This window comes from Tarenaya hassleriana, unplaced genomic scaffold (assembly GCF_000463585.1).
Source record: "Tarenaya hassleriana unplaced genomic scaffold, ASM46358v1 Cleome6, whole genome shotgun sequence".
In the NCBI taxonomy this organism is placed as follows: Eukaryota; Viridiplantae; Streptophyta; class Magnoliopsida; order Brassicales; family Cleomaceae; genus Tarenaya; species Tarenaya hassleriana.
The window spans coordinates 2,817,215-2,842,675 of NW_010968505.1; the positions used below are offsets into that span (position 1 = coordinate 2,817,215).

At 35.8% G+C, this 25,461-nt stretch overlaps 2 protein-coding genes and 1 non-coding gene across 7 annotated transcripts in view; 1 reads left to right on the forward strand and 2 right to left on the reverse strand.

Moving 5' to 3' along the window:
* Positions 1-54: 54 nt before the first annotated feature.
* TRNAS-CGA lies at positions 55-136 on the reverse strand. The gene has a single exon. It is a non-coding gene; the product is annotated as a tRNA-Ser (tRNA).
* Positions 137-3,234: 3,098 nt separating this feature from the next.
* On the reverse strand, positions 3,235-9,931 carry LOC104799199 (protein EMBRYONIC FLOWER 1-like). Of its 4 annotated transcripts, none has more exons than XM_010521593.1 (9): positions 9,668-9,931; positions 8,598-8,767; positions 8,190-8,371; positions 7,955-8,089; positions 7,809-7,874; positions 6,278-7,692; positions 4,587-5,670; positions 4,041-4,484; positions 3,235-3,708 (listed from the first exon to the last, which is right to left on the reverse strand). In XM_010521593.1, exons 2-8 carry the CDS (start codon positions 8,690-8,692, stop codon positions 4,051-4,053), a joined length of 3,411 nt encoding a protein of 1,136 aa, XP_010519895.1. In that variant the 5' UTR covers positions 8,693-8,767; positions 9,668-9,931; the 3' UTR covers positions 3,235-3,708; positions 4,041-4,050. The 4 variants fall into 4 exon arrangements, with proteins under 4 accessions (XP_010519895.1, XP_010519894.1, XP_010519893.1 ...); XM_010521592.1 differs by having other exon boundaries at positions 4,041-4,499; XM_010521591.1 differs by having other exon boundaries at positions 4,041-5,670.
* Positions 9,932-20,718: 10,787 nt separating this feature from the next.
* The window catches only part of LOC104799200 (protein tesmin/TSO1-like CXC 7), a 5,831-nt gene continuing 1,088 nt past the window's right edge, over positions 20,719-25,461 (forward strand). The window contains exons 1-8 of one of the 2 annotated variants that reach the window (XR_769541.1): positions 20,719-21,195; positions 21,332-21,439; positions 21,642-21,819; positions 22,188-22,511; positions 22,622-22,710; positions 22,804-22,898; positions 22,982-23,365; positions 23,562-23,921. Coding sequence is in view for 1 of the 2 variants with exons in the window: in XM_010521595.1 (XP_010519897.1) it covers positions 20,795-21,195; positions 21,332-21,439; positions 21,642-21,819; positions 22,188-22,511; positions 22,622-22,710; positions 22,804-22,898; positions 22,982-23,365; positions 23,562-23,692 (1,710 nt within the window). In the remaining variant the exon portion in view is untranslated. Of the gene's footprint in view, positions 21,196-21,331; positions 21,440-21,641; positions 21,820-22,187; positions 22,512-22,621; positions 22,711-22,803; positions 22,899-22,981; positions 23,366-23,561; positions 24,127-25,461 lie in introns of those variants that run through there. The other variant, XM_010521595.1, reaches the window with a different exon arrangement.

The following is a 25,461-nucleotide window of genomic DNA, read 5'->3' on the forward strand; positions in this document are numbered from 1 at the left end:
AAAGAAAGAGAGAAAGAAATCAATTTTCATTTAAAGAGAAATGGAAAAGAGAAACGTCGACAGCAGGATTCGAACCTGCGCAGGCAAAGCCCAACAGATTTCGAGTCTGTCTCCTTAACCACTCGGACATATCGACTTGTTTCCCGTTTGTTTTCTTTTAATATTTTTAGATTGTTTTTGACATAAATTACCTTCTCAAACTTGAAAATTATTTATTCTCCCCGACCTGGTTCACCTTCCCGGCCAGAATTTATCATAATTCACAAGACCTTAACCGTGTTCACTAAACCGGCAACACCCAATTCAAGCACCAATGCTCCCTCACATCTCTCTTGTGTCTCCTTTGACATATTATCAACATCCCTATCTTTACCATAAACAAACCAAACGTATGATGAATCTGAATATACATCTTAAAAAACTCTCCATGAAAATGTAATCTCCCTTCAGTTGTGAAAACAGAAGCGCGCTCTTTTATAATTTTCGGGGTTTTTTTTTTCTTCTATAAATATTTATTTTGTATTATTTAGATTGGATTGTAGAGTATTGATATACATTATTTGATTCAATTTGTTTTTATGTGAAATAAATATCGTATTGACCAAGCGTAAGTGTGACCATGAATTAATTGTTTTTAAATTGTTGTAATTTTATCAATAATTACTTCAACGATCTATTTTGAGATCGTAAAACTCTTTATTTTCGGTAAAAAAAAAATTGTTTTTCGTTTCGGCAGGCAATATAGCAAAAGAGCTTTATTATGCTACATAAATTTCTCGTATTACCCTTCAAAACCCTTAGAGTTAAAAAAAAACTAAAAGGATCAAGAGACATAATTAACCCTTTTAGAAAAACAACATGACACACCTTAAAACAATATCAAAACATTTTCTCATTCTCCACTTACTTAGTCATTTTAAACTCTTTTATCTTTCAGACATTAACCGCTACTTCAACTATGGAAGCTGAGTTCGTTTCATGTTTCGAGGCACCGTCGCATGGTGTATGGTTGAAGAGTTTCATCTCCGGGCTTAGAATTATGGATTATATTGCTAGACCATTGAGATTATATTGTGATAATTCAGCTGCTGTCTTCATGGCTAAGAACAATAAGAGTGGAAGTCGGAGTAAACATATCGACATCAAGTACTTAGCCATAAGAGAACGTGTTGCGGAAAAGAAAATGATCATTGAACACATTAGCATTGAATTGATGATTGTCGATCCTCTGACTAAAGGCATGCCAATTAAGAATTTCAGGGATCATGTTGTGAGTATGAGATTTGGTTCCATGATGTGATTATTTTATTTGTACGTACGTTTATGTACTAACGAAACTCTTATTCAATTGTGAGTATCTTTTATATGATAAAGTGTACACTATAATTGATATTGAAAAGACTCACTTATTTAGACCTAGAATAAGCATAAGGCTTATTCATTAAGTAATGTTATCATATAAAGTTTAAAGACACATGATATATTGTAATACATGGAAGATAATACTCGTACTAAGAGAATTTATCGCCATGATTCATGTATCATGCTTTTTATAAAGATGATCAATAATTAACATATTAAGAGTAACGTACGGACCAAGTGGGAGAATGTTGAAAATTTTTCTATAACTGTTCATATTGGAAAACTCCCACGTTACTGATTAGTGGTCCAATATTTACTCAATGTTAACTGCCAAATATCAGTTTTTTCTGACGGGGAAAAAACTATTAAAATGTCATAAATTTGGATCCCTAGGCTAAGCAATAGATAGAACAAATACACCATCGTTTGTGATTGCTATAGCTTAGAAGAATTCAGATTTAAACTCAACAATATTCAATGGCTGGATGTATGTTTTTCGATTCAGAATTTTATTTCCGCATTCATGATCTTATATGTTAAAGTGTTGCATATTGAAAGTCATGATTTAGATGAGTTTAAATGAATTTTAAACTATCATTGTTGCCTTGATATAAAAGGTTCTTTATTTGCAATGGACATCTAATAATTTCTTTAATGCACTTTGTGATGTTCCCTGAAGATTTGAAGTCCAACATGTTCTTCAACCTCCTGGAAGTAGTATAATATATGTATTGGAAACAGCTTCTCGTCGATACCATCGGGGATCGGGTCAGTTCATTAGTATATATTTGCTGAAAAAGCCGATGCCTGCAAACTTTATAACGAAAACTTGTTCGATGATTTCTCAGGTATTGGTGCTCGATAAACGCTTTGTCGATCCTTGAAGGACACTAAACCCCTCGCAAGCGGAGAAGGAAAAAGAAACCATCGCTCTCACGGATTCCCTATCCATCTTTCTTCAGGTTTCACACCTTCAATCTTTCGACTCCGCGAGAATTTCAATCGAATCGAATCGAAACATAACCTGAAAAAAAAAACATGACCAAAACTCATAGGCATACATCACGCATTCACCGGGAGTAGAAGGGCTAAGAAGGATAGTAACTGCAACTGACAAACTAGAGTCGATGATGCACGTATTTGCGTTTGGAGTGGACCTCTTCTACACTCGGCTCACGCTTTCCGCGACGTACGATTCGCTCACCGACAATTTCAGCTGCGCCCTCCTCCTGATAACGATCGTAGAACTGGTCGCGGTCATTTACATTACATGGGTATTGTCCGAGAATAAGGAACTCCGCCTCAGATGGAGATGATTCCATACCCCAAATGTAAGTCAGACAAAACCAAACCAACCATCTTTTGTTCAGAGTTAACAAACAAAAAACAAGGTATAGAATTAGGAGCCTTTTGCAATAAACCCCTTGTCATTATTCCTTTTTATTGCTCCCATATTATTATTGCTATTTTGAAAAGAAAAAAAGAACAAAGAGTAGACGACGCGTTGGCTTTTGACAAGTTTCTTATTGCGTTAATGCAAGAGAGAGGCTGTGTCTTGAATTAGGAGCCAACCCCGTGAGGTTGCCGCGTCAGCTCCTGAACGTTGCCATTTCGCTGAGGCCTCAAGTGTTGGTTTGTTAAGTTTTGTGTTCATTAAAAGATTGAAAACCACCAATAATGAGGAGAGATATCGAAATCACGGTTAATTACGAAACTGCCACAATCAGAAGAACCGTAATCAATTCGGTTTGGGCCCCTATAAACAACAATTGGGCAAAATCCCTGTGATTGGGCCACATTTGGGCCTCAGTTGAAATACACAAAACCCAAACCACGATATGGGAACAATAGTACAAGATATACAGAGAACAATGAAGCAAACCAATTTCAGCAAGTTGCCGAGTTCCCAAAGTGTAAAAGACTGACACAAAGGTTTTAATTTTTTTTTTTATTTGTTCGTAGAAGTACACTTTGCAGTGTTTCTCAAAACCTGCGGGGAGAGGTCTGGACAACAAACAACTTCTCTCAAGATGCAAATGCATACGTCAAGCATGTATCATTGGACAAAGACAAAACAACAAACAAACCATTCAAACTTCTAAAACTGTAAACACGACAAGAAACCAAAGTCAAGAACAGGAAGAGGAAAGCTCTTACCGTTCTCTTACTAGCCTCCTTCTTCCCGATGTTTTTCCAACCAGAGCAAGGGTGTGGGGTAACTGGGTTCGGGTGCTTCTTCCCCTTGTATCTACATGCCTCTCTGTCTGTTAATGGCGGAAAACGCCTCTTCTTCATCCGCTACTCGTCTAATCTTCTTGACGATGTTCAGTTTTAGCGAAACAGTATCTGTTTCAGAAAAACCCAGCTTTTGTTGGAAGTTTAGCAATAACACAAGTTAAGCCGGACACTATCTGTTTCAACACTCAATATGTAGAAAAACGAGCTCTGTCGGGAATAATAGATTGGAGGATGAACCAAGTACACGTTTGACAATATCTGTTCCAGCACTCTGAATCTGAAAGAGATCATATTCCCGAGAGCAAAGAATTTGGGGAAGAAACTAGAGGTTCTGTTTCGGGTACTGAAATGTAGTGAAAGCCAATTTTTGTAGGGTAATATATTTGAGGGAAAAACTAAGAAAACTAGACAGTGACAAAAAGGGCATTTTGGCGTCTTACCTGCATACTCCTAACTTGCAGCCGGGCCAACGGTCGTCTTGTTTTGCTTCAATTCATTATGTTTACACAAGCTCGGTTTCTTCTTGTAACTTCCACGTTTTCTGAACTTTAGATCTTCGCCCCTTCTCATGTAAATGTTGCCAGGTTCAGGAATGGTGAAGTCAGCTGGGTTTCTATTCATACTGCACATAATAGTAGTCCCACCATTGCTCTTCATGGGCAATGCAGAGGCATTGCAGCTCTGTGCTTTTGCCTTGTTTTTCTTGGCATAGTCCGTCGTGTGGAATTTCAACGGGAGCATCATAGAATCTGATGCGCCGAGAATCTGGAAATTTCCTGGGTCACAGCTGCTTGTAAAGATGGACTTTTGACGATTATTCTGATTTGGTGAAATGCCGTCTTTTGTCTTGACTCTCTTTTCTGGATAATTCCACGAAGCTTGGACTGCAAAATCAACACCTTTGGCGAAACTCTTATCACTTTGAAATGATAATGAAGATGTGCCAACTGCTGAAATGACAGGAAAGTTTTCTCGGGAGGTCTCACCTGCCGATCTTTTGCCGTAAAAATCAAATGCCAACTGTTTTGTTGAGTTGGGTGTCTTACTACTTTCCATTGGTTGGAGACCCAGATATTCCTTGGACTGGTGACCTTGCAGAAAAGGTCTTTTCGGGAGTTTAGGGTTTCCAAGGAGGTCAACGGGAGTATTTGACCTTAGCCGAGGATCCATAAGGCTGAGTAGGTGCATTGCCGGTATACTGCTCTCATTAGTATATGGGTCTAAGGATCTGCTACCAACACCACCATGTTTGCAACCAAATGAGAACTCAGAATCAAACCCCCGTTTTTGCTTTCCGTTATCAAGAAAGTTAAGGTTCCACGAGTTCATATCGTTGTTCGAGCCCTGTGAAAGAATATCCCGCTTGGTCGACTGATCCATAAACTTACGAGGAATGTTGATAGAAACCGGCATTTGATTCTGTGGTACCATAGAAGACGGCCAGATAGGATGAGAAGCTTCTCTATATGGCTGAACACTCTGGCATGTGTTACGTGGACATAATGCCCCACTGAACAGGGAAGGCGATGGGCTCTGACTAGCCACAGTCGGCACATTCCTCAGCCACTGGCAACTGTGAATGCTCTGCCCACTAGATCCTGAACTAGAAAACTGAATGGAGCCCGATGGCTTCTCTCGCATAAGAGGAAACATCCCCAACCCGGAAGGCACATAAGGGTGACCAAACTGACTTCTTGGGGAAAAGTCCACAGAATGCGGCTTCTCAGCGGCAAAATGTTCTCCTTTAGTCGCATCATCCTTCCTCACATTCTGACCATGGGGATTTTGTTGTCTATATGTGTTATCCTCCAGCGAGGCTCCATTTTCATAGGTCTTATTGAGATCAATCAGCAATCCACTCTTCGATGTGCTTGTCGTTGTTTGAGACGGCTGTTTGCTGTTCTTATCGGTGACTTCATCTTTGTCAGGCAGACACCTCTCGTATTGGTTTTTAGCCATGAGCTCAACTATTTCCATTGGGATATCATCTATATGCTCTGGTGTCTTCTCCTTTCTCGGATCGCTTTGGATAAGAACTCCCTTCCCTTTGCTGTATGCACCAGAAATATCCTGACACGTAAAGCAATCCCATTACTAAATGACCGAACAGGTGAATCACTTCACTTCGAAACAGACATAAAAATGTGTGAACTAGAAAGGTATGGGCTAGTTTCATTCATAAAACCATTCTTAACTGAACTACATAAAAACTTGGATCAACCATTTCTGGAAAAAACTGTGTAGACTATATGACACACAGATTTATAGCACCTTCCAAAGTTTAAATTCTGTTTGCCTCTAAGAATCACATGAAGTAACACTACAGAATCGTTTCGCTTCATTGAAATAGGGTAAGAAATTTGGGGCAACAAGAAACAGAGAAGACTTCTGCCCTGCCAGTGACATAGAAAGAGAAAAGGAAGCAATTTTATATTCAAGGAGAATCATATCTATCAACCGAATGGGAAAAAATCTGTAGAAGGTTGCTGCCTGCAATCCTGGAAAATAGCATAGAAAAGCACGGCGATGGAAGAAATTCACTGGAGAACTGCATTATGCAATTACGGTCTAATCTACTACCCCAACAGCTTGAACAGATCAGCTCAAAAGGGACTACAAGGAAAGCAAATAACTTAAATTGCATTGATATTTTATACAATAGATGTAAAGTTTGTACCTTTTGCATCAGAAGAGAGTTATCAACAACTTCAGCTGAAGGCATGAGACTTAGTTTCTCGTTCAGGAAAGGCAATCTATTGGTATTACCGTTGCAACTGCGATCAATGTAAACTCCGGTTCTCAAGTATCCATCAGCATTTGATTTAGAAGGGGAAGCGAAATCTCGAAAATGGTTTGTCTCTGCTTCTTTCGGTCTCACGTGATTGTCTCTGTGACGTATGTCTTGCGAAAGCAATGAAAAACCCGGCCTTTGATCAGGGTGGGAAATATACTTTCTAACATATCCTTCTGAAGCCAAAATTTTGTCCAGTGAAGGTTCAAGCCCTTTCCCATTTGATACATCTTGGATAGATTGGGAAACTGCATTTATGGAGCTAATTTGCAACACTTCAGACTTTCTTGCTTCAGTTTGATTTCTTCCAACCAAGCTGTTACCAAGAGCGATCATGGTGCTCTGATTGTTATCAATTAAGGTCTTCTTGCATTTTTTCTTTGCTAAACTGGGCTTTTTCTCTGTTCTCCGGGTATGCAGAGGACAAGGAACAAATGCTTTACCTGTAAATGAAGAATGAACAGAACTGGGGAAATTACTCTTCCCAGGGTCGCATTTAGGCGAGCCTTCATCATTTTCCTGGATACTCTTCTGTGAATTTTCCCGAGAAACTGCTGGCAAATGCTCGTCAACCACCTGAAACCTTCTGTTTTTCTGCTTACCCTTAATGGGGTCTTTGTCAAATCCGCCGTCAGTGGATTGGCTCTCCTCCACACTTGGTTGCGAGCCTATGCCAGAAAGCACATTGCCTTCAGATTCACAACTTTGGGATGTGTTTTCAGATGTTTTACCAATCGTACTTAATTTCCTGTTGGCATAATTATTTTCAGATGCCGTCGTCTCAGGAGGTCTCCATTCTTCATCTCCAGACGACTTCCTTTTTCTACCTCTGAATGATTCCTTTTTGGATGGAGACTCTTCATTTCTAACATTACCACCGCTCTTTGTACTGGATTTGCTCAATAACTCTCTCAGCAGACGAACCTTTCGAGTTTTCCTACGCTGCAAACCGGTCACGTTATCAGGGTTGTGATCAAGAAAATTCCTGGCCACGGTTGCACTTTCTGATGACACATTACCACATTCATCCAGTTCCATCAAAACACGACCACCTTTAAGATTTTTTATTGCTTTAGGCATATCGTCAACCACACCAGCTATCTCAGATGAGCCAAAAGTTGTCAGAGCTTCCGCAAATTGACCATTCACACCCTCTTGGTTCTCTTTCCAATTAATTTCCACTGAAATGTTAACCTTTTCTTTAGATTTCTTACTGGCATTCCCTGGATTGGCAAGTTTTCTGCTCTTGCTCCCACCAGTAGCATCCACTGATCTACGCCGAACTTTCTTGAGCAATGTAGCTGCAGATATCAGTAGCATCATAAGTACCATAGCTGCTGGGAAATTTCTATCCGCTTCAAAGGAACAACAACATCAAGTTAAGAAGACCAAAATGCATGTGCTTTGCCAAATCTACCTGTATGATCTTCCCTCCTACATCTTTCATCCCGATTCACATTTTCATTCCTGTCAGTGACTTTACCTGAAAAAGTACATTAGGCATACGAACCAGGATACTGAGTACCAAGCACTAAGGACGAAAATTAAATCGTAGATTCAAACCTGCATTATCAGCTTTCCTTTCTTTCTTATTGGTGCAAATAGGAGAATTCCAATCGCTTTTAATAGGGATAATCGACACATTAGCACCAAACCTTTTCTCCCTAAGGGCTCTTGACTTTGGATGCAGTTGACAATCTGATATCAGATTCACATCTTAGTTTTAAAGAAAACAACACAACCAAGTTCAAGTAGACCGCTAGTATAGAAAAATGAAAAAAAAAATACTGCATTTTACCACTGCCATTCATCCCTTCGGTACTGATGTCTTTGACGCAGTTAGTACAACGCCACCATCTAGATTTTGGAACAGATAAAGAAGGAAGACGATAGCTAATATGGTCTTCCAAATCAGCACTATCTGCTGAAAATGGCCAACATTTTCCACGGTCTCTCTGACGGATCTCAGCCACAAACCCACTTTAAGACCCAAAAAGACAGAAGAAAACTATGATGGTGTCACTTAATCTGCCTCTTGCCGAAAAACGTAGCTGGTGGTATATTCATATGGCATAAACATATCACCATGTGGTATGTATATATACATATTCAGCAAACTATAAGCTAGTGAACAAAATCCAACATGTTCAATGCTGAATAGGAAGGATGAAACAACAATGACAAACGGGAAATAAACAAGTCTTACCGCATGGAGAAATGCTCGCATTTCCCAGTGTCAACCTCATTGGGGATGCCTGCCAGATCTATGGAAATTGAATTGATCTTAATGGAGGAACCCATTTGTTAACTGCTCGAAGTAGATTGATGATCCTCAGTGACGGTTCACCTCCACTTTCATCTCCCAGCAACTTTGACCTACAAAAAGTCACACATAAAATTTCACGGCAGCTCGAAACTGAAACGTCAACAATGCTTCATTTTATGCGATATTCACATTGATGTTGCATGTAGAAACGGTATCTGGGACATTACATAGCAGAATCTCCATATTCAATATACACCATAAGAAGAAATATACGTAACTCTAATACCATAATCATCGACCATATTTCATGATGATCCATTCACATAAAATAACAGCCATTCTTATTCATATCCAAATCCACAATTCCATGTTCCGAAACATGAGAGAACAAAAAATCAGAAACCCTAGGTCTACATAAAATCTAGAGCAAAAAAGCTTCACTACCATTACTTCATGCATATTCCATATGAAAATTAAATGTACGGGTGACTTTCACACATTGAACATTCCAGATAAACCCTTAAACTAGATCGATTACTAACGAGCTGAAATTAGGGTTTTCAGAGACATAAGGCCCCAGAAGCTGCGGCCTTCTTCAATGTCACCGCCAAAAAACACCCATTTCAAAATAATCTTCAAAAACCAGAACCCACATCACGAATCCATGAAACATCAATCTATGCGTTGTTAGGGTTTATAATCAAGATTAGGCACCGTATTAAAAAACAGTGAAACGGCAAGCCATTTAATTAATCGCATGTAATAAACAAGAAATCATAATAACATAGACATAAACCTTAATTAATATACGCGTATATCGGTCCGTACATCGAAGACCCGTGAAGAAATGCGAATCGAGGATTCGAAGTGACGTACAATGAACAGTGAACTCAGCGAAATACCAATCGAGAGCCGAAGTCAGCGAAAACCCACGACCAGATCAACCTAAGCCCAAGTTCAATCTCCAGAAACAAGGAACGAAACAGAAGATTGCGGTAGGAAAAACTAACCTGGATAAATCCGACCCGAAGAATATCAGATCTTAGATGAACCCAAACTCGATCCCTCACGGCAAGCGAAGAAATCTGAATCAGCAGATGGAGAAGCTTCTAAAGAAGAAGAAAATATCAGCTTGGAAAATCGATTCGTGGGCTGATGAGTATAATTTGAGTGCGAGGTATGGAGAAACCCTAGCGTCCCGCGAGGAGAGAAAAGAGGGCTTTTTTCCTTGTGCTGGAGATTATTGCAGAGAGAGAGAGAGTGTCAAGATGAGAGAGAAAGGGAGCTTTTGGAATTTTATCTTTTATCCTTGAAATGAGGGTTTGTTGTAATAAAGAATACAAATAATAAATAAAATTAAATACAAAATATTATTTTAAAAAAGAAAACCCAGTCTGTGTATTGTGGAACACGACAATGCCATGTCACAATCTGGTCTGCCTATTTCCGTATACACAAATATTTATATCTATTTTTTACATATATGTAAATAAATACATGTAATTTTATGAAAAATCCAATATTAAAGCTATTTAATTTCAGTTCGTAAATTACAAAAATTTCAAACAGACTAACTCACATTATGATAATTATCCAAAATCTATTTCACATTTTTGTTATTTGCAACATTCCATGGAAGAAACAAATAATTCTCAATTAAATTTCTTGGCATACGCAACGTAGGTAATGGGACGAGATAAATTGGCAAAGGAAAGAAAGCAATGAGGTTCCTCCACGTGGCAGTGAGTGCGGTTCTCATCACAATCCACTGTGCATGGTTGTGTCCTAAAATGAAACCCTAGGAGCGTGATATCCACATGCAACCTCTACGCGTGGGATACACGCAACCTCAGCAAATTGGACCACGAGATACACGCACTGTAAGAGCGCGTGTGGTAAAATGATGGACCGGGTTTTAAAAAACCCTAAAGCTACTATTATTATTTTTGTATGGGTTAGGTGATGTTACCCTAGGGAGCCCATTTGCTCTACAAATTAAAAATAATATATATATATATATATATATATATATAACCCTAAAACGCTTTTTGCCGTTTTGTAAATTTCACCGCTGCATATTTCAAGAAATAGTTATACGACACAAATAGATTGGGTTTTATTTTTATTTTCTAATTTTAAAAAATGTGTGTTTTATTTTTATTTCTTTTGTTCCTGTGATAGAAACCGTCACATGGTAGCCCCACTCACTGGGCATAATCAGAATTTATTTACTTTTCTTGTTTTTGTTCTTCCTCTTTTCCCTTTCACGTTAGTCCTCTTTTTTTTTTTTTTTTTTTTTGGTTTACCCCTATGTTTCTCTCTCTTTTATTTCTATGCATATCTAATCATCAAATTGAAATAAGGACTTAACTATATCAGGGTTTTCACATATGGACCGGTGCGGATACTCGTATACATATATGTAACACATTCTTAGTATATGCATGCCATTTTTTAAAATTTCTATTGGTGCACATTTTGATGGACCGTTTACTTTATCCATTAATTGGTGATGAAAAAAGCAGTTCTCCCATTGATATTATATAGTCGGTGTGAATATCACTAATCTCCGTCGGTATATTGAGAGAATTCAAAATAGAGTGGAGGGAAATTTCTCTTGTAAATGGTGAAGGGTATATTTTTATACGGTTCTCAACGTCTAACCAAATATTAAATCATATGAAATCGAAGCAAACCGGACTTAATTGTAATAATAAATTTTACTCGTAAACAATTATTCCATAAGACGACTTCGATGACGATGCACTTGTTAGTACATCTGAAAAATTATGAACCGGTTAATTGTAAATAGCCCAATGACTATGGAATAACCACTTTTTCAATTTTTGGAATGGAATATTTACGGAATCCCTAAGGTCTGGATTTTCATTTTCTTTATCACTATATATTTATTATTTACTAGAAATTTCCTTGAAAATATGGTGTCCCTTTCCCTTTATATATCTCGCTGCGTCATATATATATATATATATATATATATATATATATGCATGTATACGAACGTCCTTTTGCTTACATAAGATCACTTTTGCTTGTTTGGATGCAATTAATTACGGCGTTGAAAAGTTGATACAGTACATATATACATGTGTGTGTGTGTATTGATACATGTTCTATCCATCATTCACGAGACTGTATAGAATGATACATATATAAGTGCGTAACCAGATATTGAAACAGAACTTCGTAACATTTACCGCAAATTATCGTACCATTTGCAGCAGTTTTTTATATCAATTCTGCAATGGATAGTAACTATATATTGTATAAAAATTTGCAGCGGTTAAAAAAATGTTGCAACTCTTAAACATATATTTTCCAAAATGCAAAATCATATGATGTACAAAAAGTTTTTGAAGCATTGAAAATATATTATCAATTGCAAAAATAAATGAATCTTTTTACGAGCGTCAAGAGGCAAATCAGCCTCAACAGGTCTCTACTTCCAAACAGGTTATTTCGTCGCCTGCTCTTGCACCAGTCTCTACGGTTGAGATGTCAGCTCCAAGTGTATCACCTTCGTCCGTTGGAAATAAGGCCCTGCATCAACCAGACCCCGAAATCTATCCAAGCGAAAACAATACTTGTCCAAAATTCTGCTTTGATTCAGATGAGGAACTAGCTAGTTGCAGAAGCACAAAGAATTTTACGAGCGCGTTCCTCTACTACTGCTATAGGCCAACGTATTCTACGTCCTCGTGTTGTCAAAGTCCCACTTGATCCCACAGATTTCACATTGGTCAGAAAACTCGAAAGAAAAAAGGCAATGTAATGACTTTTACCGTATAACACTGTCCACTTATCACTTTTATGTAGGGGTGTCAAAATAGCCCGAGGCCCGATACCCGGCCCGAACCCGCCCGTAAAATTTGCGGGCTTGGGCTTTACAAATCAAGGCCCGTTCGTTTTTCGGGCCGGGCCGGCCCGGCCCGGAAAATTACGGGCCAAAAACGGGTTCGGGCCGGGTCGGCCCGGCCCGACCCGTAGGCCCGATTAAAAAAATAAATTATATGTATAAATATATATGTATATAGGTAAATATAGATATACATATATATATTTCACACATATTTGATCATATATATACATTTATTCAATCTTTTATATATATATATATATATATTTTATAATGTATATACATATATAAAAAATATACAAATATTATATAATAATAGAAAGTTCTAAAAACTAAAAACTTGTTTAATACTAAATAATTCAGGATATAATATTTTCATAAATGATATAATCAAAATTATAATACTATTAGTTTCAAATACTTATTCCAAATGAAAAATATAATAAATTATCATTTTTAAAAATTTATTACCATATAAAATTAAAAAATTTTAAATTTAAATTTATATTAGATCAAAATATATAACTTTGTAATCTATTTTTTATTTTTTTAATTATCACGAAATGTACTAAAATTTTTTGTATTTTTATTATTTTAATTTGTTTATAATTTTTTAAAAAAATTTTAAGCCCGAAACCCGGCCCGAACCCGAAAAAAGCCCATAGGGCCGGGCTCCGGGCCGAAGATTTTAGGCCCGTTGGTTTTTCGGGCCGGGCCGGCCCGACCCGTAAATATTCGGGCTTGTGTCGGGCTCGGGCCGGGCTGGCCCGGCCCGGTGATTTTGACACCCCTACTTTTATGCATCTATGACTTATTATTTGACTTTAATTCTTCTTAGATTCATTGTTTTGTTTTGCTATTGTGAACTCTAATATCTATATTACCGTTTGGTAATCTCCTCTGTACGATTGTTTATATATATAATATTTACCAAAAATAAATAAATGAATGAATCTTAAGATTACCAAACGGTAAAAAATGTAACTTTAAAATTTACAATCACTGGTGCAAAAGAAGAATAAAAAAACGTAAAAAATGGCTGTTCGTTTAAGTACAAAAGGATATTGACATGGTCGAAATAAACATGCGCATATATCTCAATCCATCCCAATCTACCATCTTAGAAATATGTTAGTTAGTGAAATGTGCATATAGCAATAATTACATATTCACCCCCATATGAGTGTAGAAAACCGTCCTCTCAAATATTTCCTTTCTTTTCATGTATACACATGTGTACATGCATATGTATACACACACACACATATATATATCACATTAAAATGCATATTGGTATACTTATACGTACGCATGTGTAGATGAGTATGTATTGACGCAGAGAGAGAGAGAGAGAGAGAGAGGGACGAATGGTACAACAAGGAAACAACAGGAGAGGAGAGGGATGAGGGACTTATAAGGGTATATATATTATATAGTGTCAGCCTTTTTATTTTGTTCGGGCACCACCATCATTTAAGCTTTGCATGTGCCACTCTGGATCTCGACAAGAACATCAAGTGCTCTCTTTTCGCTTCCTGTTTGGGTTCTTACACGTTACCCCACAAAACATATATGTACGTACATATATATATACACACACATTTGCATACACGTACACGCAATACTTGTTTATATGTCTCGCTGATTATGGAACGTAACCCTTCGAATTTTGTTTGATGTTCGGTCAGAAACTTGAACATTAATGCGATCGCACCGCAAGTAGGCAAATAAGTGGGTATGAAGAAGGGCTAGGGCTCGTACGTGTCTGTGTGTTCTTGTATCAGCTTAATATTTATCTGTGTATATATATATGTGTAAATAGGCATGCGCATGTATACGTGTGCCAAATATGAACTAACTAGGTTTCTAAACGTGCATGCGTTAAGAGGACAAATTCACTGTTGCCGATAACATGTGCTTATCGCTTGCCATTGTTTCCAAATTAAAATAACTGATGATTGATGATACACTTAATTTTGAATGTTTATAAAAAAAAAAATCATTCTATATAAGTGAAATTTGTTACGTATTTACATCTTATAAAGGCTAGTAATTAACAATCTTGGAAGTTGGTAAGGTTTCGTGTCATGCAAATCAATACAATAATTAAGTGCAAGTTCCAACAAGGATTAGTATATAAAAAGGCGGAAACATGTTTATTTTTCCTAGAAACTAATAATAATATATAGTAGTCGAGGATATGATCACTTATTTCTGATATTGTTTTTTATGTATACATTTCAATTTCAAATCTCGAATCATACAGGTAAGACATGCTATTAATTATTGTATCGAGTTTACGTCAAGGATCATATGGTTGAATTGGTGTTTAGACGCATGCATTTGCTTCTCGTTTAAGTGTTTACATTATTCTTGTATATATACATGTATATATACATATGTGCACATATATGTATACACACACACATGTCTGTATATGCATGTAATGCATCGAGGATAGAATGTAGAATTTAACCCAAGACACAGATCCACACACATATTCTTGTATATATACATGTGTCACTGTATATACATACATACATGTGTATGTATTAAGATATATTATAATATTATGTATTAAGTATATTACAACAAAATTGTTGTAATATACTTAATTGTTGTAATATACTTAATATTATGCAATATTTATATTTGATATTATTTCTATATTTTAGATATATAATATTTATATTGATTAAATAAGATATTATTTTCTACCTATAAATATTTTTTTTTGTTAACTGTAAATATATTAAATTAACCTCGTTTACATACAAGAAGCCTTGACATACCAGGCAGAAAAGCAGTTACAGAAACTCATGCAGAAGACTCAAACATGGGAGTTACAGTCGTTCAAAATAACGGAACCAAATGGTAAGTATCGAGTCATCAAGTGGGCTTCGCCGAAGGTCTTTGGTGATGCTGGAAAGTCTACGTCGTGTCGAGCTTAGGATCTCTTTCGCAAAGAGCCCCGCCGCCGCCGGTCGCGATTCATCATTGTGCAGACGGGAGTTTCTTTCCCTCCAAATGAAATAGATTGCAGCTTGTAGGAGTAGATGCACCATTAGCTTGAGGCAGACGTTGGTGCAGCAAGAACTAACCCAACCCAGATTGTCATGAATGGAGTATAGTGTCGGACATTGTAGAGTCGAGGATCGCAACAACCCACGCCATATGTCATTACTGTAATCACAAGTGAAAAAGAGATAAAGAGATGACCTATAAATATTGTAATGCTTTATTTTGAATAATAAAAAATCCAATGATTATGTGTGTTACATAATCTAATTAAAAAATTAAATAAGAATTAAAACCGTTGTATATCACGATCTTAATCTTATATTGCATTGGAATTCAGACAAATCAAAGTATATTGTTAGAACCACAGATCTCGACTCAAGATGGCACCATATAGTACATTAAATAATTACTCCCATGCAACACCAACAGCATGAGTGAGTTCCGACCAATTACGCTTCGGGAGCATAATTTTCGACATAAAACATTTTATTATATGGTTTATTTTACTATATTGAGACACGAAATACAATACGTTTACTAAATTGGAATAACTAAAAAATCGAATAGTTCTTATTTCGATGTCGCGACAATTTTGTCACTGTGTCACGGAAACCAAGAATAGCTCAACATCCATGCACATGTATATCTTTAGATGCGAGCAAAAAAGTCATTTTCTTAAACAAGGCAAAAATAATTTATTATCCTTATATACGGAAATTTTTTTATCCGATTATGGAATTACAGCATGGCATGTACACGAAAATAAATTATTATTTTTGGCCCCTTAATAGAGTTAAACTAAAGTGTTATTTCTGCGAATGTGCATATTCGTACTCTAAGAGAATAATACCCAATTTCTCATTTTAAAATACAATATTTTTAATTTTTTTAGATAATCGGATGTCCTACACCGAGGTCCAGACTAATTCTGGAACCGTGAACAAGCCATACGATTGGAATTACGCTCTCCTCCCCTACTTAAAGCTCGAACTCGGGGTGGAACAAACGGTTTGCGTCCCCTTTTATTCATTATATGTTTTTATTTTTAATTTATTTTACAATCTTATATGTTTTTATTCATTATTTGGAAAATATTGGGTTTTTTTTTATAGCGAAATAAGTATCGTTACTCAACTTTACGGCTCGGTGAATCGAATCTTTCGTCTTGAGGAAATTTAGGAACTGAACAAGAGACTCTTCTGCTCTTCGGGGCCATGTCAGGTGGTAAGGAAGCAGGGTGCATCATCCTGAGGTGGAGGGTTCGAATCCTCTCATCGCTCTTCCTTGCCTTTGACCTGCTCGCCTGTCAGCCCATCATAATGGGCTGATTTACCTCTTTCGCGTGTGTTGCAGACTCGTATGCGTGGGCGTGGGGTTTGACCTACAGGCGCCTAAGCCCAACTACGGTCCGAGCGTTAGGCGCGCCTGGTGGCCAGGTCCGACGAACTGAGGTCTATGGGGACTGTTAGGCGTAGGTGGTGGCCAGTTCGTCTCCGTTTGTAAAGATAGATAATCATAGGGATTCCCATAGTTACAAAAAAAAAAGAGACTCTTCTTTAAGCCCTTTTTTCTTTTATGTATCGTTCCAAAGTAGTTATTACTTATTAAACATATTTAATTTTAATCAATTGGAGATTATCTGTACAACTATATTTTATACAAGTTAAGAATTTGATTACTGTATGATTTTCTACGTAATTCAAATTACAAAGCAGATGACTTTACATCTTGTTGACTTAGTATGATTACTGCATGCAATTTCTCATTATATTGCTTAATTGTGAATCAATAAACAATAATTTATTAACTTTATATCGTGTTGAATTAGTATGGGAATAAAATGGTAAATATGAATTTAGATAAACAATTTTTATGATGAAATTTCAGAATTTAAGAATTAAACAGTTAACGTGTTTTAGTATTTTTAATTTTGAGCAACCAGAATGAACTTCGGGATTTTGAAGCAATTATTTTTTTTAATTTGACCGCTATAACTTTTATTTTTATTTCCAATTCCTACTTAAATGTTCGATTACCAAACAGTTAATTTTGGAATATTTCTTAATACTTTAACAAAATAAAAGAAAAACTCAATTGAATTATTAAAAAAAAGTGCTTATAAAAAATGCGTTCTAGAAAGTTTTTAAAAAAACGAAAAATAATGGATCCGGAAACGTTAGAAAAATGTGAAGAAAAAGTGAATCATATCTTAATATATATTTTGGGTGGACCACATCCTGCCACATATATATCCCTTTTGCACTACACATCAAATATATATATTTCCTTTTTTTTGTTGAAAATATATATATACATATATATAGGTGCGTATATGTATATGTGTTTTGCCGTAAATGTTAAGATCCTTAATCCAGAATTGCGTTAATTAATAATAATAATAGTTGGAAATTAACATTTGAGTGAAATTTTTTGGATATTCACGTGCACCAGTGGTTTTTGAACGTCCGAATTAACAAACACAAACAACTACAAAAAAGTAATAAAATGACAGCTCATTTCCGATAACCTAAAATTATAATTCCATGACAAAAAATTAGGGTTAGGGTTTTTAATATCCGTTTTCTACTGATAATTTAAAAAGGCGGACCCACGTATGGTCCTCGGTCAGACTTATTTTTCCTCTTCTCAAATTTGGATTAATGGAGATGTAGATACACGGTGGTTACAAAACCTTATGAACTTTAAGCTGGTAAATTGTTTTGTATTTTTGCATATTCTTTTAGGGTTCGAATTTACAAAAACGTGACTAATTGAATGGCTAACATTATGAAGCGTTGTTCGGATCAATGTTTTATATTTCTTTTAATTTTAAGATTTTTAAAAATATTTGGATGATTTTAATTTTTATTTGGAATAAATCGTATTTGAAAACCCCCAAGATATCGACTGCATAAATCTATGAGAGATTTACATAAGTACATACATACATTGTTTGTTCCTATACCAAATTATTTTTGGCCTGGCATGATAGCTTTAATCATGACATTCCAACGCACCAACACTTGCTTTACATTAATTATGGATGGGTATAGATCTAATTTGTAAGATATGAAACATATCAATGATTTTGATCCAAAAGTTTTTGGATATGAAATTTTCTCATTTTTGTGGGACGATAATAATGTTATATATAACAGCCATTTTTTTTTGTCATTTTTATTATTATTTTGATGAAAAATTTGTTTAAAATAACATATTAAATTGTCTCGATATTACAGAACATAAATATTTTTTTTCTTATAAAAAAGTTTTGAAAACATTTTTTTTGGATAACTGAATATTTTAGATTAAGACCCAAACTAATTTTAAAAGGTGAAAAATTTTGAGTGAATGTTTTTTCTAAATTTGAAATTCGAATTCGAGGCGAGATAGATAAATCGTGTCCTATCTATTTAAACTATCAGAAATTTATACCTTTAAGAGTTGTTATATAGTTGGTATTTTAAAATAAAAGGGGTTGACACCCCCTCCCAAACCATTAGTATAAGTAGTGAACGCAACAAGAACAAGAACAAGAAAAAAAATATAAATAGTTATGTAATTAACTCCCATTAAAAGTAGAAAGAAACCCTAATTAAGGAAATCTATTAAATGTTAAAAAAGTAAATTAAAAGCAGAACTAAAATGAGTAAGTAATACATGCATTATGGAGAACCGTACACGTATGACTCCGCATGGCAAGAGAGAAGGTCAATTAGGTTACTACCTATACATACTTTTCATTATGATAATTCTTTTAAGGTTGGACCGTTGGAGAAATATTGATGAATTATTATGTATAAATAATTTCCTTCTTGTACCTACAAAAAAAAATAAAAGTACAAATTTATTTTCTCAAAGTATTCACGAAGTCTTCATATATTAAACTTTTTTTTTGTTAAAGTTCATATATTAAGCTTATAAAACAAGTTTCTTAATCTATTTTCAAGTTAATTAGATTTTATATACATTTTATTGTTTTTTTTTGTAACTACATTCATTTCATTTTTTAATTTTTTTTCCCACAAAATAGTTTTCTTATATATATATATAAAAACGGCCGAGAAGGTGGTCAAGTGAAGTTCCTTGCGATGTCTTCGTAACTCTCGATTCGGGGATATATCTGGTGATAAATTAATATATTTTTAAAAATTCATGTACGGTTATTTGAATAAATGTCCAATTACATGTATTCTTTTCAGTGATTTGGCTGATATTTAACTTCAATAACTAGTACTAATATTAGCTGTTTATTAGGTTAATCAATATCTAATATATATAAAAGTTTATAAATATATAATTCCATTATTAAAAGAAGAGTTATTTCTGGTTTTAATTTTCCGGTGCATATATTAATGACTTGAATAATATTTATAATAAATCTCTGACTAGCATTTAACAAAGTAAATGGCTCTTCCATTGGTAATTTCACACACACACACACACATTATATATATATGCTTATACACGTGTATGCGTGTGTCTGTCTTTGTGTGATTAGAGTGAAATTTTCATAATCATATTTTTTCATAACCCCATTGATAAAACATTGAACACAACCGCATTATTGGATTTTGCCGCAATGGCAAACAAAAGTAATACTGTGACCCTTTTGAGTTACCATTCTTAATATTTAAACTACATGTTGTTATTTTCTAGATGAATGCAACGTTCCGCCGTTTAACAATGTTAAGAGCGCAGGTCGTGCCGTTTCTCATTCAATCACAAGTGTTTTTGGGTTGGAGAGGCCGAAAGATGTGAGAATTGGCACAGTGGCCCATTTAAAAAATACGAGAAATCCCGATTTTACCCCTGAAGGTGTTTTGCTTTTAAAAAGAAACGCACTTTTTTCTTTCGTATTTACAGTTTCAAATATCGTCCGCTCATTATGATCCCCAAAGTAATCCGAACCGTACACGTGTAACGAACCAAGAAAACCCTTGTCCCATTCGGTTGCTCCGTTACCGCCAAATCTCTGCTCGTATCCATACACCAAAGGAAAACCTAAATCTATCACGATCCAACGGCTGATAAGTTCTCTTTGTACTTTATCTAGATCTTGACCGTTGATATTTTCTTTCAATCTCATCCGTCCGATTAGGTGATTAAAATCTTCAAATTCAGTTCTCAAAATTTCAAAATAATCAAAAGATCCGAGGAAGAAGAACTGAAGAAGTACCGAAAAACTCTACCACTCTGCTTGAATTTTCTGCTTCATGTTAAATCTATTAGAATATCCATGGAGAAATTCGATCGGGTTGCAGATTCTCACACGAAAATTTTGACGCGCCAATCCGATTTCTCAGCCACGGGGGCGACGCCGGGGACGAAGACGGCGGTTCCGTTTCAAGAAACTCGGATTCAGTCACTTTCTGACGCGAATTCAGGGCCTCCGGCGGGGGAACTGGGAGGAGAAGACTTGCAGCCGCCTCCTCCGGAATCGGAAATCGCGGAGGAGGAGCTGCGGTTGGAGTTGATGTCGCAGAAGCGAGAGTGTTATGTGGCTAAACAGCCGTATCTGGAGGCAGCTACGGCGGCAGGGGAGGATAAGACTCAGCCGTATGACGTTACGCCGCCGCCGCAGAAGTCGCCGATTCGTCGGACGGATCAACATGTGCAGAGGAATTCATCGGTGAAGTGGTAATGTTATTCGATTTGATTTCTGAAAGTGAACATCCTAGTATGTTAAACATGGAATTATTTGTGTTCGAAAATTGGATTCGAATTTTAGAGATTGTGTGTTAAAAAGGTTTATCATTTCGGATGATTTATGCAGCAAGCAAGAGTTCTCGGCCCCGCAAGGGAAGCCGGAAATCGAATCCAAGGATGTTACCCCGAAGAAACAGAAGCATTGCAGTTGTAAAAATTCAAAGTGCTTGAAGCTGTAAGAATACAATCTCCTTAATATATCTCCCCTTCTTCAGGCAACTAGGTCCTTGTGATTCTCTGTATTATACAATCTTTAGGGGATTGTCGGATCATCGCTCACAATGATTTGATATCTAGAAGTTGACTGGTATAATGCTATTTGCGTTTGTCTGTTTCTGTTGTTTTATGAACTCGAGGGATTTGTAATTTTTTTATAGGTACTGTGAGTGCTTTGCTTCTGGAACTTATTGTAATGGTTGTAATTGCTTGAATTGTCACAACAATTTGGATAACGAGGCTGCAAGGCAAGAAGCTGTCGGGGTTATCTTGGAACGCAATCCGAGGGCGTTCAAGCCCAAGATTGCTGGTAGTCCTCATGGAATAAAAGATTCTCAGGTGAGTTGGTGTAACTCAAATCCTTGATCTAAGAAATTTTTTATGTTCATAAAAAAGTTTGGAACTTTATATCTGACTATATGTAACTAGTAACAGAACCCAAAAAGGGAAATTTGCTTATGGTTCGGAAGAAAGAAGTATAGACTATGAGATTATTTTCTTTTCTTATGATTATGTCTTTTAGAATTGTTTCAGGTTACAAAAAGTTGTTGACCTGTTGAAAAGGTTATTTGCTGGTTTTGCTTGTAAGCAAAAGAAAGAAGTATAGGCTAGGAGATTATTTTGATAAAATTCTATTTAGAGTAGATGAGATTTAAATAAAGTTTTATCCTTTGAATGTGATTAAATTTCTGAAAATAACTCCCTAGGATGATGAGCACAAAGCCCATATCCTGGGGAAGCACAACAAAGGATGCAATTGCAAGAAATCGAGATGCCTCAAGAAGTACTGTGAGTGTTACCAGGCAGATATTCTATGTTCTGAAAATTGTACATGTCAAGATTGCAAGAATTTCGAAGGAAGCGAAGAAAGAACTGCTCTTCTTCATGGATATCAGAACTCGGTATCGTTCATCAAGCAGGCAGCCAATGAAGCCATCAATGGCGCTGTTGGCTTTTCAGGTTTTATGAATACCACTGAATCAAGAAAGAGAAAAAGCGAGGAAGTTCCCCACATTGTGCAGTATCAGCAGGTAAACTTTCTCACAGACTAATACTTGTCCTGACTCGGTGCTTCATTTCTTTCAGAAGTTGCAGATACAATCTGGATGGAATAATGATTTCTTTCTCCATTTCTAACTAGGGAAATCACTTCCCAAGAAATGGACCGACTCCTCTATTTCCGGTCCCCAACAATAGGGTGGTATCGGTATCTCCCAAAAGCACTTACAGGTTTGGCAATGTGGAATGAATCCTTGTCTTACTTTTAAACTACTTCGGGCTGGTAAGCTCTAAGGACTAATGTGGCACTTTTACTTTCTGAAGGTCTCCCCTCGCAGATGCTATCCAGCCACATCATGTGAAAGAATTATGCTCGATTTTGGTGTCTGTATCCATGGATGTACCAAACAATTTTTCAGGTACATATTATACAATTTAGATAGAGAGGATTCTGTTTTACAAATTAGATCAGCCTTTACAGATGTGTATAGTGGGATTTCAGGCGGGAGTCGTGAAACTGACAAGAGAATAGAGAAAGACAGCATGAAACATTACAGATACGCCTCTCCAGACATTGCCATTGATGTTCTTCGGGGTGAGGATCAAGCAGCTACTAAGGGCGACGGCTCTGTACCATATCAACCTGATACAGGGGACGAGAGGCATTTATCTCCAGCAACACGGGCATTGATGTGCGATGAAGATCGTATGATCATATCAAAGAAAGTAGCAGAGGCCCGAGTGACAGAAACCGAGGAAAAGCAAGAAGCAAAGGCAAATTATCGGGATAGCGAGTTCTCGGGGGTTTATGCAGAGAAAGAAAGGCACGTGTTGGCGAACTTCCGGGACTTTCTTGCTCGGCTCATAACATACGGAAGTATAAAAGGTAAGTATACCATGTTTCCGTTTCTGATTGCAAAACGGGTTCAATGAGATTCATTCGGATCGATCCATTTAGAAGTGGAATTGTTAGATAACTACAGATTGGTTTTGAGCTGATCATATGTAATATTATGACCATATCTGAATCACCACATTCATTCAAAAAAAAAAATCCGAATCGGTCCTTTTTCCTTTGGCAGAAAAAATGTCCTGTACGTTGGCCAGATGCGAAAGAAGAAGCAAATATCACATGAAGATTGAAACCGCCATGGATCTGAGTTCAAAAGAACCGGAAGATGGGAAACAAAGCCATGAAAACGCCGTCGTTTAAGCAAATCCAAGTTCGGGTAAATGTATCAAAATCTCTCCAACTCTTCCTTAATATCTAACTGTCACCAAGATAAAAGAGAAAATAAACTCCAAGATCACAGGAACACATTCCTCAATGAGTTCGAAGTAGATTAGATTTGTCTGAAGAATAAGATTTTATGGGCAACTCAAGAATTTCCAGCAAAAGGACCAAAGCCATACATGATCAGTGATCACACATCCGTAACTCAGTGAGTCTTACTTCACTGTAGATAATCTTGTGCTTTTTCTTTTTGTTATAGTATTCGAACCAAACCTATGCGAATCCCGACAATAATCCATGTTGGGATATTCTCGGGATTTTGAGTTTAAAGTGTCTCTCTCTCACTCAAACTGTCGAGAGGATATTCTCGGGATTTTGAGTTCAAAGTGTCTCTCTCTCGCGATTCAACCCAAGCCTAGGGAGGTGTATTCACCTGGTTTTCTTAGTAGATGTAGTCGGACCAAAGGTTCGGTGAACTTCCAAATTATTAAAAAAATAAAAATTTACGAGTCCGTTCATATTTTTCGTTGTGTGCTCAAAAAATTTGAACCCGAAAAAAAAGCAGGCCAAACTCGTCGCGAATCAAAATTTCTTTTAATAGTTTTAAAAAAGATTTATCAATTTTAAATATTTTATTAATATTTTTAAAATATATTTATTATTATTATTATTATTATTAAATATTATAATGTTCAGAACTACAATAACGAATATATTAAGATGGCTTCAATTTTAATTTAGACCCATAAAAGGAATTAATTTTCATTTGATTGTTATGGACACCACTTAACATATTTTTTTGTGAATGTTAATCATCATAGCATTTAAACGTAATTTTGATAATCTTACATCTGATCTATGTAGAATTGAATTCAATTGAATAATACATAAATTTTGAATTTATATTCAAACTGAATCCGATTATTAAGAAAAGTGAAAAATATTAAAATTAAATATTTTGTAATTAAAATCTAAATCTAATAAAACCAAAATTTGATATAAAAAAATAAATAGATATATTTTTATAAATCTGGATATAAAATATGTTTTAGATACGGAAGGTCCATCCTTACATCCATAATAGCAAGGCTTGCTAACTAATTTCCTGATCTAAAGCTTGAATTCGATTTTGATCACTTCATACGATTTTAATTCTTTAAATTAAGAAAGATGAAAAAAAAAATGGAAAAAGAAACTTAAGACAAATAGAAAAAGAGTGGCAGTTGGTGGTAGGTAGCAGCTTATGGTTAGATGCTAAATGCACCCAAGGCAATTCAACTCTCTTAATTTTTATGCTTTTATTCTTAAATATTTATTCTTAATTTATTTTCAATTCGCATAATTTATTTCCAGTCATACACCCTGAAATATTTAAAATCCATAGTTTGTTTTTGAAGTTATTATTCTAGCGAAAAAAATACTATCTTAATTTTACATTCATTATAAATGATATACTTTGCAATTTGAATCTCTAATTTTTAGGTAAAAGTTAATATGCATAACAATTAAATTTGATCACTTACCCAAGCTATCTTGGTGGCAAAAAAACATTTCGAATCGACAATTAACTCTGATTGTTTACCTAAAAAATCACTCAGAATTAGATTTTGATAATATTTCATTATTTTGTTAATTTTGAAGTTGGTGGAGGGGTCGAATATACCTTTACTTTACAGCTGCAAAGTAGGAAACCATTATCTTTTAAAATGATTGAAGAATATATATATATATATATATATATATATATA

Bases quoted from the DNA above. Each gene is read 5' to 3' on its own strand.
- LOC104799199 (XM_010521591.1), bottom strand. From the start codon at position 8,692: ATGGGTTCCTCCATTAAGATCAATTCAATTTCCATAGATCTGGCAGGC. The intron at 7,875-7,954 runs GTTTGAATCTAC...GTACTTTTTCAG, and splicing joins AAGGAAAGCTGATAATGCAG to GTAAAGTCACTGACAGGAAT. The intron at 7,693-7,808 runs GTAGATTTGGCA...TGATATCTGCAG, and splicing joins TAGGAGGGAAGATCATACAG to CTACATTGCTCAAGAAAGTT.